General features: G+C 36.7%; 1 protein-coding gene across 1 annotated transcript in view; it reads left to right on the top strand.

Annotated features, from left to right (window-relative positions):
- Nucleotides 1-18880, top strand: part of FIP1L1 (factor interacting with PAPOLA and CPSF1) — a gene marked incomplete at its 5' end in the record, with an annotated part of 43261 nt that overhangs the window by 23280 nt on the left and 1101 nt on the right. Inside the window, 5 exons of the mRNA XM_010134957.1 lie at nucleotides 4492-4518; nucleotides 5131-5185; nucleotides 6905-6960; nucleotides 12285-12510; nucleotides 18807-18854. Of these exons, the coding sequence (XP_010133259.1) occupies nucleotides 4492-4518; nucleotides 5131-5185; nucleotides 6905-6960; nucleotides 12285-12510; nucleotides 18807-18854 (412 nt within the window). The remainder of the gene's footprint in view (nucleotides 1-4491; nucleotides 4519-5130; nucleotides 5186-6904; nucleotides 6961-12284; nucleotides 12511-18806; nucleotides 18855-18880) is intronic.

The following is an 18880-nucleotide window of genomic DNA, read 5'->3' as shown; positions in this document are numbered from 1 at the left end:
TGAAATGAACAGTTTCTTTGCTATTCTGTTCACATAGGGAATCTTTTAAAAGTTTCTCTGTTAATACTCTTGTGTAAAAGCAAGGAAGCAACTTTCTTTTTTCTGTGCAACAGCTTTGTGTGGGACTTGATAGGGTTTAAATCCTCATAGAAGAGGTTGCTCTCTCCAGTAGCTGCTGCTGATTTTAAAACTATTAGCTCCTGCTGCCTGGCAAGCCCTGCCTTTCATCAGTCATTGTCATACACAAAATGGTGCAACCTAGAAAACAGAAGAGAGGGTATTTAAAGATGAAATAATTCTATGCCCTTTTCATGGTTTTTGTGCATAAATATAAAAACTATGATGCCTGAAGGGAGAATATGCTGCTGCTCTGGCAATTTTCTGATGGGGACACAAAGGAGAGGAACGTAACACTAATATTAACTGCGGTTTTAAGCTGCATTAAAACCTTTCTGATAAAATAATATAGGTAATGCATTGCAGGTTTTCAGAAAGTAATTATTTAAATGTAGTTGTGGTACACAGAAGGTGTTCTAAGTTGTATATTTTATTGAAAGCATGAGAGAAACCCCCACAGACACCCCAAATGAACTTGGTGCAGGGATGTCATATAGGTATATAGGGGTACTGAACTGTTCTTATGAAATCCCTCACCTGTTGAGCTTTTAAAGGTGAAAGAAATCCCCATGTGTTACAGATTTAGCAAGCAGGTTTGGCTTTGGTCTTGTGGTTTACAGACAGGTTTATGATATGCACTTGTTCAGAAGGTCTCCTTCAACATCATTCCGTGCTTCGAGTAGATTTGAAAATAATGATTAAGAGCTGTGGATTTGGTTTCTTCAGGCCTGTGTTTTAATTGTGCTGTTGCCAGCTCTTTATCTTCAAAGCTGTTCCTAAAATAGAAGCTGCCATCCCTTCTAGGTTCGGTGGAGGAGGAGAAAAAAAATACTCTTACCCAATATTAAATGGGGACTACTTGCCAGAAAATTTAAGTATTCCAAATATAAAACATCCTCCAAAAGCCCCTTTGAAAAAGGATCTTGCTTTGAAGTTAGATCCCGTGTTCTGAATTCATTCAGTCTTGCGATTCAAATCTTTTTTGAGAAATGAGTCCTGGAATGATTCAAAGGACCAAATGCAGAAAATTCTCAAATGCTCTGATCACTGGCTATGGCAAAAAACGTATTGATTTTTGTTTGCTTGGTTTATTGCTACGTTGGAGTAATTTAAATCTAAACAAGAACGTGGATGCTTCTGTTTAACAGGCTTTAGAAGTTGGTTTTTATCTTTTGGTTTAAGAGTGTAGTTACAATGTGACATGTATTTGTGATATTAAAAAAAAAAAAAATTGCTCTGAAGTACTGAACTTCGGTTGCATAACTTCTGTAAGTTTGACTGCCTAGACTTATACCAGGGCTTAGCAAGTAACCATACATCTGCTTAGCCCCAGCAATCTAAGTTGGTGCTTTTTGTCTGGTGATAAATGAGAGAGGATTTGACTTAGTTTAGCCTGTGGCAAAAGAAGTTTTCACACGAGTTATGTTACATTGCTGAGGGCTATTACATAGTTCAGCTAATTTGCAATATGTCAAAGCTGCGGCAGCATTATCATGTTTGATTCCTTATTCTGCAAGTGAAGTACATGTGGCATTGCTTTCTTTTAGTAAAACATACTTTGTTTTCTGCAACTATTTACCAGCCTTGAGCTGGTAGGGTGGTATACAGTGTCCTGAAAACAATTTTGAGCATATTTGGTAAAATGTTGTACTAATGCTGTTTGGATTGCTTTTGACACATGAGTCTGAATATTTACATTTAGGCCAGGTGTGTCTTTGTTGTAGGAATGTGATCTATGCTGTCACCTTTTCATACTGGTACTCAAGTTTAGTTGCTGCATTGCAAGAAATTGCTCAATATTTCAGAGTCTTTCCTTCTCAGAAGAAGTATTTGGCTGATGACACTTTAAGTATATTTTCATACACCGAGTTAGCAGAAGGCAAAAGAGTGAAGAGTTAAGAGATTCTTAATTTTCCATTAAGTGAAGTTTATGATTTATTGGTTTCTTGTTTTGTGTCACATTCATGTGATAGTGAGGAAGGTGAGAAAGAAGGTTTTTGTAGATCTTTATAGTGGTACCACGAAGCCAAGCCATGATGATGATGACTTGCTAATTGGGAATGCAGAAGAATGTTTCTTCCATTATGGGCCCATAAAGTAAATTAGCTTCTGTTTTAAAATGATATAGTCTTTAATTATGAATAATCATGAATTATGTTCTTAGCGGTTTTTGAGGAAAAATGTCTGTGTAGGTTTTTTTTTAGTATAATACCAATTCATTAAAATTATTTGAATATTTGGTCTCTGGTTATTAGTTGTATTCAGTCTACCTTAATTTTGTTTGAATGGTTCTCAAATGAATTTTTTCATATGGCTTTTAATCTTGTGATGAGATTTCTATTTGCATTTCTGCACGAGATAAAATTCTGAGTAATATATTAATTTTTTAAGCAAAATTTCTTTCTTTTTGTAAGGAGTATTAGCTGGTGGCTTTCCGGACAATTCTGTGCATTGTGCTGAGAGCCATATTCAGTGCTGACAATATACTGGTTTTAGTGCAGCAATTGAAACTTTTTGAAGCCTAAGGTAGAGCTAATAAATTAATTGGTCTGAGAGAACTTCTGTTATTTTTCTAGCTTATATTCTTAACACTTCTGTTTAGAGGTATTTTTAATATATTGTTATTTATATATTTTCTATGTTGTAGACTCATGAAGGATCTATTAAGATGGACCGAAAAAGATTAATAGAAAATACTTCAGCTATGCAACAGTTTGAGTTCCCTGTCTTCCTTTTCTTTCAGAAATTTTCATTAGGAGTGTTTGGACTTTTATACTGTAAAACCTTTCATGGTGTGATTTCCAGTGTTCTTAACAGCAATAGTGCACTTTGGAAAGCTCATGTGCTGGTGAAGAGGAGATGGCTCACGCAGTTTAGAAATTTGGCTTTTGGGGTTTACCGTCTCCTGATTCACTTTTTGGCTGATAGATTAGATTTTAAATCTTCAGGATTGGACAGCAGCCTCAATTTTGTTTCACAGTTTTTTTTAATCCTTTATGATTAATGCTGATAAGAATTCATGTCAGAGAAATCATCAGCAATTAGTGAACGTTGATATTGATTACTCTTCCTCAGCTTGCATGTTCCTTCTTTCTGTCCTTCTGCCAAGACAGTTTGGGAGAGTTGGTATTTCTAGACACTATAAAATGTAGATAAAATTAAATGTTGCTGTCATACAACAGTCTTTTAGTTCTGATGTTGAACTAATGGTATGTAAAGAAATTTAATCATGCAGTGACCATGGATATGTAGGTTATTCTCTGAATGATGAAGTCTGGAACTTGAATGAGATGGGTTTTAATTTAAGTGGATCTGGCTGCTTTTCTGTCTGGATGTTTATGCAGTTATGGCAAAACTGATGAAAGCACTTGGCAGAGTTTTCTGTTCTCTCCCTCCCGAAGTCTGGCAGTCAGTTTTCACATTGCAAGTACTTAATTTTTAATGGAAGCAGAGTTGCTCATAACTGAAGGAGGCCAGGAAAGTAGTATTGTTTTCTGATGATATTGTTTTAGCATGGTTTATTATTTTCATGCAACAGTGTTTTTTGTGTGTTTAGTTGAGGTAAAGCTAGTCCTTTGCATCATATGAGAATATAATGTCCTTTAAAGTGTACAAATAATTTTTACCTTGTTATCATTCCTGTCATAAACAAATAAGATAGATTTATATGTTGAGGCAGTGTATTTGGTTAGGTTAGCTAATTTAGTTGTGAACAATTCCTCAGCTTTTAGTTAAATTCATAACAGCTAAGCTAGGTCTGAAAAACAGAAAAGTTAGAACTGTTTTTGCATGTGTTAGTATTAAGGGATGCTGCTTTCTCATATATTTACAAGAAAACAGAGCACCAAACAATTTTTTTTCCTTCCAAGTAGCAACTGAATGATTAATAGCAGGGTGGCTTAGCAGTGACTAAGAAGTCTGTAATGCTTACTGTTGCGAGAATATTTTGTCTATGTGAACCTACTATTTCCTGTACTAAGCTATTAAAGGACAGAGGCCAATCGTGCTTCCTTTCATCCAGTCATGGAATATAAAATGAAGTAAATATATTCTATAGGATGGTACTTTCCTTCTGTATTCTAAACATTTTAAGGTTAAGGATTTAATTCTGATTTTGAAACCCAGAGTCATTCCTCATCATTTTTGTTTCTAATTAAATAAGATCCTGAAGAATAGGAATTTAAATAAAAGGCCAGACTTCACAAGCATAAAATCTTGACAATTGGTACTAATATGAGATCTTGATCTGAGGACACAGAAAATAAAAGTTATCATTCTTCTTTATCGTCTTTGTGGTGATAGCTCAATCTGATTTTAGATCTACAGATAATAAACCTAAGCTATTACTATAACTGATATTCGTTTTCTTTTTAGGTATACCAATAACAGTGCCACCACCAGGTAAACTTGATTAAAATTTTTTTCCACATTTGGTTAAGAAATTAAAACTTAACTGATGTGACACTTATGAACTTTTATCTTTATAACTACCAGGAAGTTGTAAATACAAAACCATACGTATAGATGTATCTCAGTTATTTTAATGCCGGGCAGAAAAGAAAATATATGAAAATGTTGTTGAGTAGTGGACCTAATGAGCCAGTTTCTTAGATGTGTGCGTCCTTTTCTTTCCATTCTTTTATTTCAGAAATTAGTTGTGATTGTTGTTTATTAAAGTATTGTTAAATACTCAGGAATTTTCCTGTGCTTCTAAATTACTGTATTTTTAAGAATGATAAGCTATTAGATTTGAAGTACTGATTATATATGTTTAATACTCTGTTAAGCTGCGAAGTAGTTCTTGATGTTACAAAATAAAGCCCATTACACAGTGAGAAACCATTTTTGCATAGTAGTCTCTGTAATTTATTTGCCTCTGTAATTCTGTGCTTAGCCTAGTTATTTGGTGTGTTTATGTTGTGGGTTGTTTTTTGTGGTTTTTTGGGGGGGTGTTGTGGTTTTTTATTTTGTTTTTTTCCCATTTTTCCCGTCTCATGTTATTTATTATTACAGGCTTTGCACCACCACCTGGCGGTCCTCCACCTTCCCTCATACCCACAATAGAAAGGTGATTATCTGTTTGAAATCTTGTAAAGCAGTACTTCAGTATTCTGTAACAGAAATAAATTAGTAAGAACTTCTATACTATGCAGTGCTTTACGGATTTTATCTGGGAGTGGGGAGACAGTTTCAGATTTTTACAGAAATGTCTCACCTGTCTGACACTTAATATTTGCTTCAGGAGGTTACTTGACCACTATTAGTTTAGTTATGATGCTATATCAATGCTAAGACTTAAGTACAAAGTCATGGTAATGATTGTTAAAGCATTTTTTAGTAGTCTGAAGGCTTATTTAAGGAACTGTATACTTGTCAGCCTCTGTATCCTTTTCTGTAAATGCAAATAAACTATTTGGCCCCAGACTCAAGCCCTCATAAACTATAGAGAATACTAGAGTTCCATGGAATCCAAATTTGTATTTCTAGTGTGTTTGTTCTAAGTGTTCAGCTTTAATAGGTCTAACAGTATTTTTTCAATACCTTTTCTATTTACATACATATGCGCATATATATATTTTCTTTATATATGTGTGTGTGTAAAAGGAAGAAAAAAAGTTGGCAATCACAGTCCTTCAAAAATATTTACATTTTGCTGGAGGCCAAACCCAGGTCATACAGAGCTCTCTTAAGGAGATGGTGCGAGCCTCTTGCCAGTCTTTTGACTTTCAATGAAGGACAATGCACACATCTGTTCCTTCGAAACCAAAATTCTATTAATTCTATGTATGCTACAGGATGATGATGGTAAAATCTCTGAGAAAATCCTCATCTGATTTAAGTCAGAAAAAACCATAACTGGATGCGTTTGATATGTAAATTTATTATTTATTACTACTGTCAGGTAGTTAGCAGTCATTGCATTTACTTGTAGTAGATTCTGAAAAATTATATGAAAAAATCAAGTTTATTGTGTAACCTAGGAACTGAATCTTATACTTTTAAATACTAAGATGTTGGGTTGGCCTTTCATTATAATTGTTTTTGTTTTATTTTTAAACTAAGCTAACCAAAAATATATTTCTTGAAGTACCTTCAAGAACAGAAATAACACTGGGTTAAATACTGCAAAAATAACTCGTTCAAGTTACGTAGGAAGTGCTAAAAGTCATGGAAGAATTATATGTGTATGAATTACGTCCTGCGCACTTATCATCCTTTCAAAAAAGCTTTCAGGTTTTTACCTACTTGAATTGGCTACCACTGAAAGAAGTCAGCATAGAAAATGTGTAGCTAATTTAATAGTTTATTTATAGAAATACATCTTTGAAGTCCACCTGTTCTTACATGTGCTCACGTACTACTTTTTAAGTGAAAGAATGAGAATGGCTTCGTTCATGAATGAAGCACTTTGAAGCAATTGGAAATTAAGTTCAGCGTCTATGCAGAAACATCTTATGATACAAGAAATATTTGAAGTAGTAAATTCATTGAAAATACAAAAGAACAGCTTTGATGATACGGATATTTTATTCTTCTAAATTCCAAGAAGATAGACTACTATTTTTGCCTCCTGTGGTAAACCATGAAATATACATATTTGTGTTGGTAGGCAGATTCCATAATTAGTAATGCTCAAAATGGAGGACTTAAATTCATTTTTAACAAATGCTTTATTTTAGTCTGTATGGTGGTAGGAATTCAGGAGAATAATATTAAAAATCTGTATTTATTGATGGAGGTAGCTTTGACGGCAAAACTGGATTTACGTGTATTTTCTTTTCAACAGTGGACATTCTTCTGGTTATGATGGTCGCTCTGTTCGTGCGTTTTCCTATGGCAGTGGTGAGCAAGCTTGCTGGCTTTGAAAATCTTGACTAGTGCTCTATCAAATAATTGCTTGATACACTTATTGAGATTTTAGCTAAGAGATTGAACAGGTCCTTTCAGTAGTTCATTATGAAAATTCATTGCCTACTATTCTAAACAGATACATGCTGTTGCAAATTTAACAGCTGTTAGTAAATACTATTGTTTTGCTTGCCTATTTTTATGTTGGATATCTTTCCATGCTGCTTTTGCAGAACTGTGATTTTTGAAAAGTAACACGCTGTAATATGGCCTCAAGTCAGGGAGCATTTTCCAAGAACTGATAGGGTTTAGAAGCAGGAGAACAAGTACTGTTGAGATACCATCAGAATTTTAACCAGCAAGACCAGTCATTGAGAAATCCTGAGTGATGTACCTCTCCTTTGAAAAACTGTCTAAGATACTATAATCTTCAGCTATCCAGTTGCAAAATCATTCTGTCTGAAATTGAAAAACACCACTTTCTGGTTTTATAGTAAAAGAGAACTGAAGTACGAGCTTCATTATATGCAATCAAATGGACATCCACAGAAGCTACAGTGAGTTTAGAACTTCATAGACTCATTTGTTACCTAGACAGCTCTGCTTCTTGAGTCAAAAAAAGTGATAGCAATACTAAGATGTCAGCTTCTTCTTGATCTAGCTCACAAAATGATTTTGGGTTGGAAGCAACCATCAAACATCCCCCTGCACGCACAGGGATACCCTTCGCTAGATCAGATTGCTCGGAGTCCTGCCCAACCTGATCTTGAACACATCCAGTGATGGGGCATTCGCAGCTTCTTTGGGCTACTTGGTCCAGTGTTCCACTGCCTTCATTATAAAGAACTTCCTTCCTATGTCCAGTCTAAACTTAGCCTTTTCCAGTTTAAAACCATTGCCTCTTGTCCTGTCACTACAGGCCCTGGTAAAAATTCTCTCCCTGTTTCTTGTAAGCCCTCTTTAAGTATTGAAAGGCTGCCAGAGCCTTCTTTTCTTCAGGCTGAACAGCATAGGAGAGATGTTCTAACTCTCTTGATTTTTCATGGCCCTCCTCTGGACCTGCTCTAAAATGTCTTTCTTGTACTAGGGCCCCGAGAGCTGGGGGGCAAACTCTAGATGGGGTCTCACGAGAGCACACACAAGTAGAATCTCCTCCCTTGATCTGCTGACCATGCCTCTTTTTATGCAGCCCAGGGTATGATTGGCTTTCTGGACTGCAAACTAACATTGCTGGCTTGTATTTAATTTTCTTGTCTACCCATATCTCGAAGTCTCTGTAGGGCTGCTCTCAGTCAATTCATCATCTAATTTGTTGATATTGAGGATTGCCCTGACCCAGGTTCAGGACTTTGTGTGTCACTAGTCACTGCCTCTGCCCTCAGATCATGTGCCATCCATCCCCAAACCTAGTGCCTTTCCTTCCAGCTGACTTTTTCTGTCTCCTTACTCTTCATTTCTTTGGACCCTAGCTGCTGGGAGGAGAAATTATTGGGAAAGTTCTGTCCACTTCTGGGGATACATAATGTTCAGCACAGATTAAACATTCAGACAAAGTATCTCCCAAAAGTTTCTAAGTCTTTAGAGAGGATGTACAAAATTACAGTTTTGAGTGGCTTTTAATTTCTTGAAGTTGCAGCGGTTTATGGAGTAACAAGTGGTACTTTGTTGATATTGAAAGGATCGTCATCAGTTATCGAGTGTTCGTTTTCATGCGTGGAAGTGTGTTATGTTTTCAGGAATTCTTGGTGTGGGCAAACAGCTGGTTTATGGTAACTACTTTTTAAGCAATAATCAAATTGTATTTGCTAAGGTTTTAGCAAAAAGGTAAAGCTGAGGCAGGCAACTAAGATAACCAAGTGGCCGTTCTGCTGAAGCCACCTAAAGCCATGCAGAGTTTCATAAGGAAAGCAGTCTTACAGTCATTAGTATGTACATTGCATATAATACGTAGTCTCCAATTTAGAATGTTTTTCACTTCAGAATTTTTTTTATAAGAATTTGCTGTTCTGTCAAGTATTGTTAGGGACACAAGAATATTTCGAAGTTTTATGTTGACTTCCAGAGGTGATGGCCTGCTTATGTTGTTGCAGTACTAATATTCAGTGCTGTCAGAATGATTGTGCCAACACTGGATTTGGACTTTTTCAGCAGGGTTAAAAAATGATGTTTGCCTTTATGTGATCATAGAGACCAAGGAGCACAATCTACTTCCATCTTCACAGTCTGCTCCAGTTTTCCCAGGTGTATCTGCCACCTATTTTGACAAAAGCTTTCATATTTGCCATATAAAGCAAACTGTCTGTCTCTAAGCTGTGCCTATCATATGAATTTTTGAATCTGTAGAGGTTCATTGGTGTTTTATTGCTGCTGTTCATTTCGTAGTGAAAGATGTTTCCCTAAACAGCATCTTACTCTCACAGTCCCTGTCTCACAATGTGATCATTGGCCAGTATTTTACCAGTGCTCTCCATGCATCAGAACTTAGCTAAATTGAGGCCTCAGTGGTGCAGTAGGGTACAGATTGACATTTTAATTAACAATAGCTAAGTATATTTATTTAATGGTTGCTTTGAATGATAGCGCTGAATCTCCAACCTGTTGTCTTTTTTGACAGTATGTATGTTTCACAGCTTTGTCAAAATTGCAGGGGAAGATGAACATGCGGAACATATTGAAAAAATACCGATCTTGATTAAGGCTCTAGCCTTTCTTCTGCCTATTGAAATGGCTAATTGCATGCCTTGGTGTCTTTTCCCTGGTGGTCAGGGATGGTTCCTGCTGCAGACCCATTAGGAAGGTTGCAGGGTAAAATAGTATTCTTAGCTTATAGCTTCAATAATACTTATTTTGTCTTTGTGCTCTTCCACTGCATCAGTGCAGTTTCTTCAATTTGTTCTTAAATCCTTTCACAATTCAGTGCTATCTTTGCCATCAGATCTCTAAATTTTATTGAGCTCTCAATATATGGCACTGTGTTTCATCTGCCAGTGAAGCAACTTGTGTTATATGCTTGTTCGTTTTTTCCTCAAGCATTTCTCTGTTCTGTGCTCTAAATGTTCTCTATATCTTACGGACTTGCAAGAAATTTAGCATTACAGAAACAGTTTGAGAGTCAGTATTTTGTGAGGCACAAAGAAGATGTATTAATAGTTTGCCTTATACTGTGGTATGTGCAGCTTTAAATTTTGAAACCATCTCCAAACAGGACTTAATTATCCAAAAGTACCGATAATTCAAAGCTCCCTCTCTTCCTGTTTTAAAAATAAAGTAAGAGTTAAGCTTACCAAGTCTCTTTCTTTTGGTAGAAATTATTAGAATAATCCATGTAGAAATAGTAAAATAACAAATGACTTCATCCTAAGTAGTAAATGGGGAATGTCTGTTCATATTATAAAGTAAGCTTCTTGCATGTTGTGAATAATTACTGGTGAAAATCTAGATACAAAAATGTGCAGAGCATCAAATGGTTTATATCAGATTGTTGGGGTGGAAATGACATAATTCTGTCTGATAAGAGCTACTGCAGATATGAGGGGAGTAAACAAAATTTACTGTAAAATTTTATACTGCCATTAATAATTGTTTTGTAGTATACATTTAACATTAAACTTTAAATTTACACTTTAGATCAGAATATTCAGGCAGCTGGTGTCCCATAGACCATATGAATGTTGTCGACATTCCTTGTCGGCAAGTCAAGGAAATTAGCAGTCTTTACAGTCCAGCTGGTTTTTTTGCTATTTCTGGCTGCTTTCCTTAGAAGAATTTCAGGTTTTGGCAGTATAATGAACAGCATACTATTGTATTCAGATTTTTTTTTCTGTTAACTCATGTTGTCTGTAGACCTGAAGTGAAACTGTGTTGAGCATTTTGTCAGAGGCAAAACCCTGTATAAATGCTTTTTTAAAGAATTACGGTGTTTTTCATTGCAAATGTATTTTAAGAATGAAGTATTTTTTCCTGCTCCAGTGTCTGCTCAAAAGGTCTTTTGTATTCATTCCTCCTTTGACAATTGGCAAACTGCTGTCTTAAGCTTCTGCCAAAGTTTTCTGGGGCAGGCATACTCCAGACATTGTAGGCAGGGCAGTCTGAACATAACTGTCAGGAGAAGCCACTGGTTTTATAACTCAATTAGTGTTCAATACAGCATCAGTAACAAACTTCACATTGTTCAGTGGATATTTATATTAATTATACTGTTAATGTCTCTTCGTGACAACATGGAGTTCAGTGAATATTGTTCTCGTAGATAATGAAGTGGAAAGCACACCAAGCGAGTTATTGAAGGCTGTGTTATCATCGGCTAGCAAAGATAAGCAGAAAGTTGGAAGTCCTGTGTACTGTAAATCCACTAGAGAGTGCTGTTTCCAGTTAAATACTGCAGCTCTTGCTTTTCATTAGCAGGATGCATTCACTGGGCTTCTGGAGAGACAGAACAATCAGGGCATTAAGAGAAGTAGTAGTTCTTTATTACATGGAAGTTGGCAAAAAGCAATGGAGAAGCATGGCCCTTCTCCCTTCTCAAGGCTGGTTAAGCTAAAAAGATTGTGAGACTGTGTCATGACTACTTCTTAAGCATATTATCTTTTAGATAAAGATAATATACTTAATTTTCCAAAACTATTATGTTTTGGTGATAACAGCAGTTGTGCTGAGTATTCATTAGAAATGGTATCTTACAAAGCATAAGTAGGAGCGTTTATATTTCTCACCAGAATGAATTTTTGGAACTTATTTCAAAGCTGCTGTTCCATCTGTACTCAGAAAAGTACAGCAAAGCACAGTATAGAATATAAATTAGTGAATGAGAACTTTGTAACTAATGTTTTAAATATAATGATTTTGAAAGACAAAACATAAAAATAGTAGCATCTAAATATAAAGTTGGAAGCATCATTTTTCCTTGTTTTTCTGAACTGTACTTTAAGAGCCAATGAGTTTCAAAGGTAGTTTTGTTTTCTCGTTGTTTTTGTTTTGTTGTTACCCCAAAGCAAAGCCATTTGATCACTAAAATCATATTTCAGCAAATCTTTACACAAAATATTTTTTTTCAGAGGGATTTAGACGGCTTTTTTTATGTATATCCTGGTTCTGTACAATCTTCGTAATCAGTATTTAAATGAGCACCGGAGACCTTTATTAGCATCATGGAACGAATGCAGAGTTTGCTCAGAATTAACTCTTATGTGAAAGGAGTAGATTAAAAAATGTCATTGGAGGATGCTGATTAATGTCTCTATTTTCATGCCTAAGTAGTATTGCAGTTTTCATATAGTATCTGATTTTGTTCTTTCTAATACACACGTCTTTTTCTTTAGTCACCTTTCCGCACCTTGCAGGTTCTGCTCCTTCATGGTCTAGTCTTATGGACACCAGCAAACAGTGGGATTACTATGCACGAAGAGAGAAGGATAGGGAACGTGAGAGAGAACGGTCCCGAGATAGGGATCGTGACCGGGACCGAGACAGAGATCGAGAACGAGAACGTACCAGAGACAGGGAAAGGGACCGAGACCACAGTCCAACTCCAAGTGTGTTCAACAGGTTAGTGAAATGTCTAAAGCATGTTGTAACTCTGCTCAAAATCCTGTGTACTTCAACATTAAATAGTACTTCAACAATTAAATAGTGTACTTCAACGTTAAAGTTTAATGTTCAGCTGTATATTCCAAAGAGCTAGAAGGTGTGGCTTCCTCCCCTTCCCGCTTTTCTCTTGGAAACTGTGATTAAATTTCTAAATGTAAAACAGAAGTGTAAAAATGAGAGTCTACTTCCGAACTGGTCATAGTGCTTTACAGGTTAAAGTTGTGATTTAACCCTGTGTATGAGTGACATAGCCAGCTCTGTTTGACATCAGTAGATCTAGAAAAACCCGTAGAAGTACTAAATGAATCTTACTTGTCAATTCAGTGCTAAGATCAATGTGCTGCAACATTTGACCTTAATTAATGGTGTTATTAATTAGCTGCTAAAATGATTAGTTTGGTCATTAGCACTAGCTGGGATATAATCTGTCCTATCTTTTCTAGAACTATTATTTCAAGGTTAAGAATTATTTGGGTTTGGGTTTTTTTTTTTTTTTTTTTCATTTTCAGGCAGATTATGAAAAAAATAGCAGATAACTTTATTTGGCTTTCAACTCTCTAATTGTTTTATGAGAAGAAGATAGCTGCAACTGTCCTGTGGTTCATTTGCACAAGTGAAAACATTTAATGTTGAGCTCACTATGACTTCATAGAGCAGAGGTCTCTTGGCTTGCCAGATTTATCTAAATTTACTTTGCTTGTTACTTGATAAGTATTTTGGGGTAAACACCCTGATGCTTTTCTCAGTGTTTTTTATTAAGTTTCAGTTTTTGCAGAATGTAACCATTAGCTGTTAGGCGTGTTGTTTTTACCAGTGGTTCTGTGCTGTGAAGGGAATGAGAGCACCCAGGGTCAACATTACTTCAGTTGAGAGATGACATTTTTTGCATGATGATTGTTAGGTGCGTGCAAGATAGGGCATTTTCCCTGTATGCTGATGTGGCGATGTCCTCTCCCGTGCACATGTGCTATGTTCCAGGGTCAGTTTCTGAGAACTCAAGACCAATCTAAACATCTGTTTCTCAAACAGCTTGATTGAAGGCCAGAAAGAAGCCTGGTCATTCAGGGGTGCTTGAAATGAACCTTAATAGCTTCCAGGCCTCGAGAAATCTCTGTGCTGCTGCCAGAGTTATCTGTAAAGGAGGGGGAAGAGCAGGCCTCAACTTTTTTATGTGACTAAATTATCCACCATCTGTAGTAAAGCTGTTGCCACATGGCTGTGTAAGAAAATGGGAGGCCCTTAACTAGTATAAGTAGATTTGGGAGTCACAGAGAAGGTGGGAGAGGCTTAAGGCAGAACATGCAGACATAATATTTTTTAAAGTTTATTTTAAATTCTGTGCACTTAACAAAATAAAATAAAAAGAGGTATGAGGAAGAGAATGTCAGCTATTTTAGAGACTGCACAGATGCATTACTTTTTTATTTAAATTCCCTTTGTTCAGGCAACACCATGGTGGCATTTGGAGTAAGTATCAGCTTTAGTTTTTTACTTCTCAGAAATTACTGCTTTCAATGTTTTTAGCAGTTGTTTTCCAGATAAATAGACTGTATTTTTGCTATATTATTTCTTAGAATTATAAGAAAATGGGAACTATTTTTATTCTATTAGTACAACCCAAATGTGATTTAAAAATGAACCTTGGCTGTCTTTATATTCTGTTCTACCTTAACCCCGCTATCAGTGCGTTGAAATTGTGCATTGTTACAATATATCTCACTCTGCCCCCTTGAGAAGATGCTGTTCTTTTTGGACTATTGTCCCTTCTGCAAAGACTTACGTTTTCCTTTTTTATTTTGATAGTTTCAAGTCAATTAGTTACCACTAAAAATGTAAACTTTGCCATTTGATTGATACCTTAGCATTTTGTGGTTCTACCTTAGCATTTTGTGGTTCTACCTTAGCATTTTGTGGTTCTACCTTAGCATTTTGTGGTTCTACCTTAGCATTTTGTGGTTCTACCTTAGCAATTGGAATCAAAACCCAGCAACTGGGTTGGAACCCAATAATCCCGTGCAGCAGAGCAGACGAGGGTCTGTCTGGATAGAAGGCAGTTTTACAGGAAAGAGCTTGGTGTCCTGGTGGACAATAGATTGAATAGGACTTGGCACTCAATATGTGATAGAGGTCAAAACACATCGAGCTGCATTAGAATGTAGCCTACAGATGGAGAATGACATTATTCCCTTTATTTGGCACCTGATACGTTGTGCAGAGTACTATGCCCAGCTTTGGGACCCTCAATATGAAAAAGACGTTGACAGACTGTAGAGTCTGGTGGGGGGAGGTCTGACAAGGCGGTTAGCAGGGCTAAAGGGATGGAGTCTATTTAGCTTGAAAGGAGAAGGATGAGGAGGGTTCTTGAAGGCTATTTTCAACTACCTAATGGGTGATCATAGATAATATAGAGCCAGGTTCTTTTTCAAGGTGTACAGAGAAAGGACAAGAGGCGATAGTTGAAAGTCACAGCAAGGGAAATTCCACTTTGTGGAGAGGGGTGGGTGGTAGGAAGTAATCACAGAAAGAGTGATCAGGTGGTAAGGCAGGTTGTGGAGACAGATTGTGGAATCTCCAGCCTTGGGAGATACTCAGAATTTGACTAAACAAGGCCCTGAGAATCCTGACCGGACTTCTGGATTAGCCCTGTGTTGAGGAGGGGTTAGCCCAGGTAACTTCCACAAAGTCCCTTCCAGCCTAAATCCTTCTGTTATTCTTTGTTGAAGCATTTTGGAATAGAATCATGGAATGGTTTGGGTTGGAAGGGACAAAAAATATCATCTAGTTCCAATCACCCTGCTGTGGGCAGGGACACCTCCCACTAGATCAGGTTTCTCAAAGCCCCATCCAGCCTGGTCTTGAACACTTCCAGAAAGGTGACATCCTCACCTTCCCTGGGCTATCTGTTCCAGTGTATCACTACCCTCACAGTAAAGAATTTCTTTCAAATATCTAAACTCAATCTACCCTCTTTCAGTTTGAAACTGTTACCCCTTATTCTATCACTACACTCCATGATAAAGAGTCCCTCCCAGTCTTTCCTGTAGGCCCTCTTTAAGTACTGGAAGGCTGCTGTAAGATCTTCCCAGAACCATCTCTTCTCTAGGCTAAACAACCCCACCTCTCTCAGCCTGTCCTCGTAGGCGAGGTGTTCCAGTCCCCGATCATCTTTGTGGCCTTAATACATGGGAAAGTTTTTGAATACAAGTATCAGAAGTTAGACATCTCTACCAAAAGTGAGACTTCCTGATTTGTGACGTTAGTAGCTTGTAGTCTGTTTTGGAAAAGTAACCAAAAGTATGGAGAATGAAGATTTTTATGGATTGGACTGGTTTGGGGCTTCTTTGCCAGGAGAACACGGATGATGATAGGTCCTTTTCCACAGGTCAAAGGTTGTAGTGTTCTCAAGGCTGTCTCTGGAAGGCTCTGATAACCATAACATAAGTCCAAATACAAAATGTGGAGGAGATCACTGGTGTAACAAGTGGGTTCATGGCATTTATTCCTGATCCTGGAAGCTCCCAGCATACTGGACTTCGCAAACTGATTTTTTTTTTCTTTACTTGCAGAAAGGTTGCTTATTTTCAGACACGCTTACAAGCTGTCATGGTTCCTTAGTAGCTTGCCAAAATAAGGTTTAAAAAGGAGTATCAATAATATTTTTAACCTTTGAAATAGTTATGTAACAGCGAATGCAGATTGGGTTAACATTAGAGTTTGGATCTCAGCTTTGAAACCAAGCTTTAAGTCTACGAGTAGCCATCTAATTCATTACGCAAGCGTGTCAGAAAGCAGTGTTAGGCATTCAAATTTTAACTTTTTAATTAGATACTGATGATGAAAATGTTAGTTCTGGGAGTAGTCTTAGGAGTAAACTATAGCTGAACTGGTTCTAGTGTTTTCTATCCCTGTCAGCCCGCAGAAATGTAAGGTTCCTAAAATGTTAGAACTAGTGGCACTTTAAAGGTGTGTTAGCACAAGAATCCTACGTGTAACAACAACTGAAAATTTCTGTTCAAATTGGGCTTTATCTTTGGTTATAACCTTTAATAGATTCCAGAGCCTAATTGTAATTTAATTTTAACATTATTCTTTTTATATTTTTGTATTTGAAAGCTGAGCTTTGTAACTAGACTACACCAGGCACATCCTGTCTTTATAATGCTGCATTATTACACACCAAGTTAAGACACCCTTCAACCATAGGTCAAATGAAGACTGTCACTGTGAACTGCAAAACTAACTGCTGTGTAAGCTGGGCTAGTCTTCTCTACAGTATGACTTGTTCTAGAAACTAGCAGGTGATATCAACCTTCATCTTTCTGTGACATTTGAAAAGTCTTCTAACTGTTGGGTACCCCTTTCCCTGAAGCCTTGAGTTAGTTTCTCATGAGAAGAAATGCTCAGTAGAAAGGAACTTAGATTGTAAATGTCTCTCCTACTCTTCCCTCCTTCCCCTGTTAGTAGAGGGGTAAAACAGTGGTAAGTGGTCAATACAGATAGAAACAGGTTAAAGGCATAGGACTTGAGGTTTCAGCGCTCTAATTTGGGATTTACTTTCTCCCTTCTCCCTACCCCCAACTACTTTAGTTTACCTGTAGATGACTTCCAGTTATGCCTTCCAGCTGCAACCATTGTGTGATTCTGTGATCTGCCACAAATGTACTTTGCAGGTTTTGATAAGTTTACTCTCAGATCTGTAGTTATAAGTGCATTATGGAAATCTTAAAAATGTTATAAATTTTGTAATTGTACAGGCGCTAGTCAATGCAGTCACATTATTCAGTGTAAATCATAACTTTGAGTTCTTTAGTAATAGCTGTAGTCTACCTGATTTTGATGTGGGAATATTTTTAATGTCATCTGCATGGTTTTCGATGCTTATCTACAGTGTCGTAAGTCGCTAATTTTTGAAATTTGCATCATTATATAATCATACAGTTTCATAGAAAGACTAGTGCTGTTGCTTCAGGCATTTTCCCTTCTCTTTCTGAGTTTTTCTGTATAGCTGTACTAATCACTAATGTAATATCTTCACTTGAGAAATGGTCACAGGATCTAAGTTATGGCAGATAAAGTTCTCACTGCTGTGTGCCGTGAGAAATCTCTTAGGCTTGAGCTCTTCTTGTGTGATCTGTCTGACCTGTTCTGCTGCTGTCAGGGATGTCAGGATGAGGCTTCCTTTTATGGTAAGCATTGGCAAAGACAGAAAGCATGAAACACTTGGCTTTTGTCAGCTTAATAGTACCTGAATTGTTAACTGTTTTAATTACTGCTTTGAAAGGCCTGGTCACATTGTGCTTTTCTTCAGGACTTGGTAGGGATCTTCCAAACTATGCTTACTTCATGTAACTATGCCTACTTATGTATCGCTTCATGTGATATATAAATAATTACAGTAAATTTATTTGTATTGAAGTCTCATTGTTAAATGATGCTGGACACTATCTGGGTAGGATTTTCTTGGTAGAGAAATCATAAAATGAGCATGCCTTTTTAAGCTATGCTAACAGGCTGCTAGCTAACTGTAGATACTGCTCTCATCCTTATTTTTTTATTTAAATTTCACTAAATTCTTATAACTGTCTTTCATCAAGTCAAAATATGAAAATACATACTTAAGTAAAGCCTTTAACTTCTTGTACAGCCTGTAATATTTAGGCATTGTGGCAGGGCGCCCTCGTAATCCAAGAGAAGGAGTGGAAGTAGAGACAGCATTGGCACTGGAGAGAAATTAATTTTAAAAGTAACATTGAGTGTATTTTACTGTTGGTCCATTTGCACCTAGCTTTTTCTTGAAACTCATGTAAGGAAATAGATCAGCTGTACCAAAATTAATTTAATTTACCCAAATGGTATAATAGTAAAAAAGTTTGCTGATAAGCATTGGGCATTACACACACTGATCTGAAAACATTACTAAAGTTTACGTAGGATGTTATGTACTTTGTTCGCAACTAAATACAGGTTTAAGATAACTGCCTGATAACTCCTGTGTTAAGTTAATGTGACACTGCTGTATTCTTTTTTCCTTTCTTATTGAACAATGCCCTTCCAAAATTGCATGAACCACTGAAGTTTAGGGTGTAAAGTGAAGAGCTTTTATGTCCTTTTAGCATGTGATGACTCTTGTTTAGAAACCCAGAGGATACCTTAAGGTTTTTCTGTCATTTATCTTGAGAGTCATTTATCTTTTTTTAATGTATATACTGCTTGGTATTTCTGTCCTGAAAATATCTTCTTTTTTTCTTAATCAGTGATGAAGAACGATACAGATACAGAGACTATGCAGAAAGAGGCTATGACCGCCATAGAACAAGTAGGGAGAAAG

The sequence above is a fragment of the Buceros rhinoceros genome, unplaced genomic scaffold (assembly GCF_000710305.1).
Source record: "Buceros rhinoceros silvestris isolate BGI_N320 unplaced genomic scaffold, ASM71030v1 scaffold7694, whole genome shotgun sequence".
Lineage (NCBI taxonomy): Eukaryota > Metazoa > Chordata > Aves > Bucerotiformes > Bucerotidae > Buceros > Buceros rhinoceros.
This window is presented reverse-complemented; position numbering and strand designations above follow the sequence as displayed.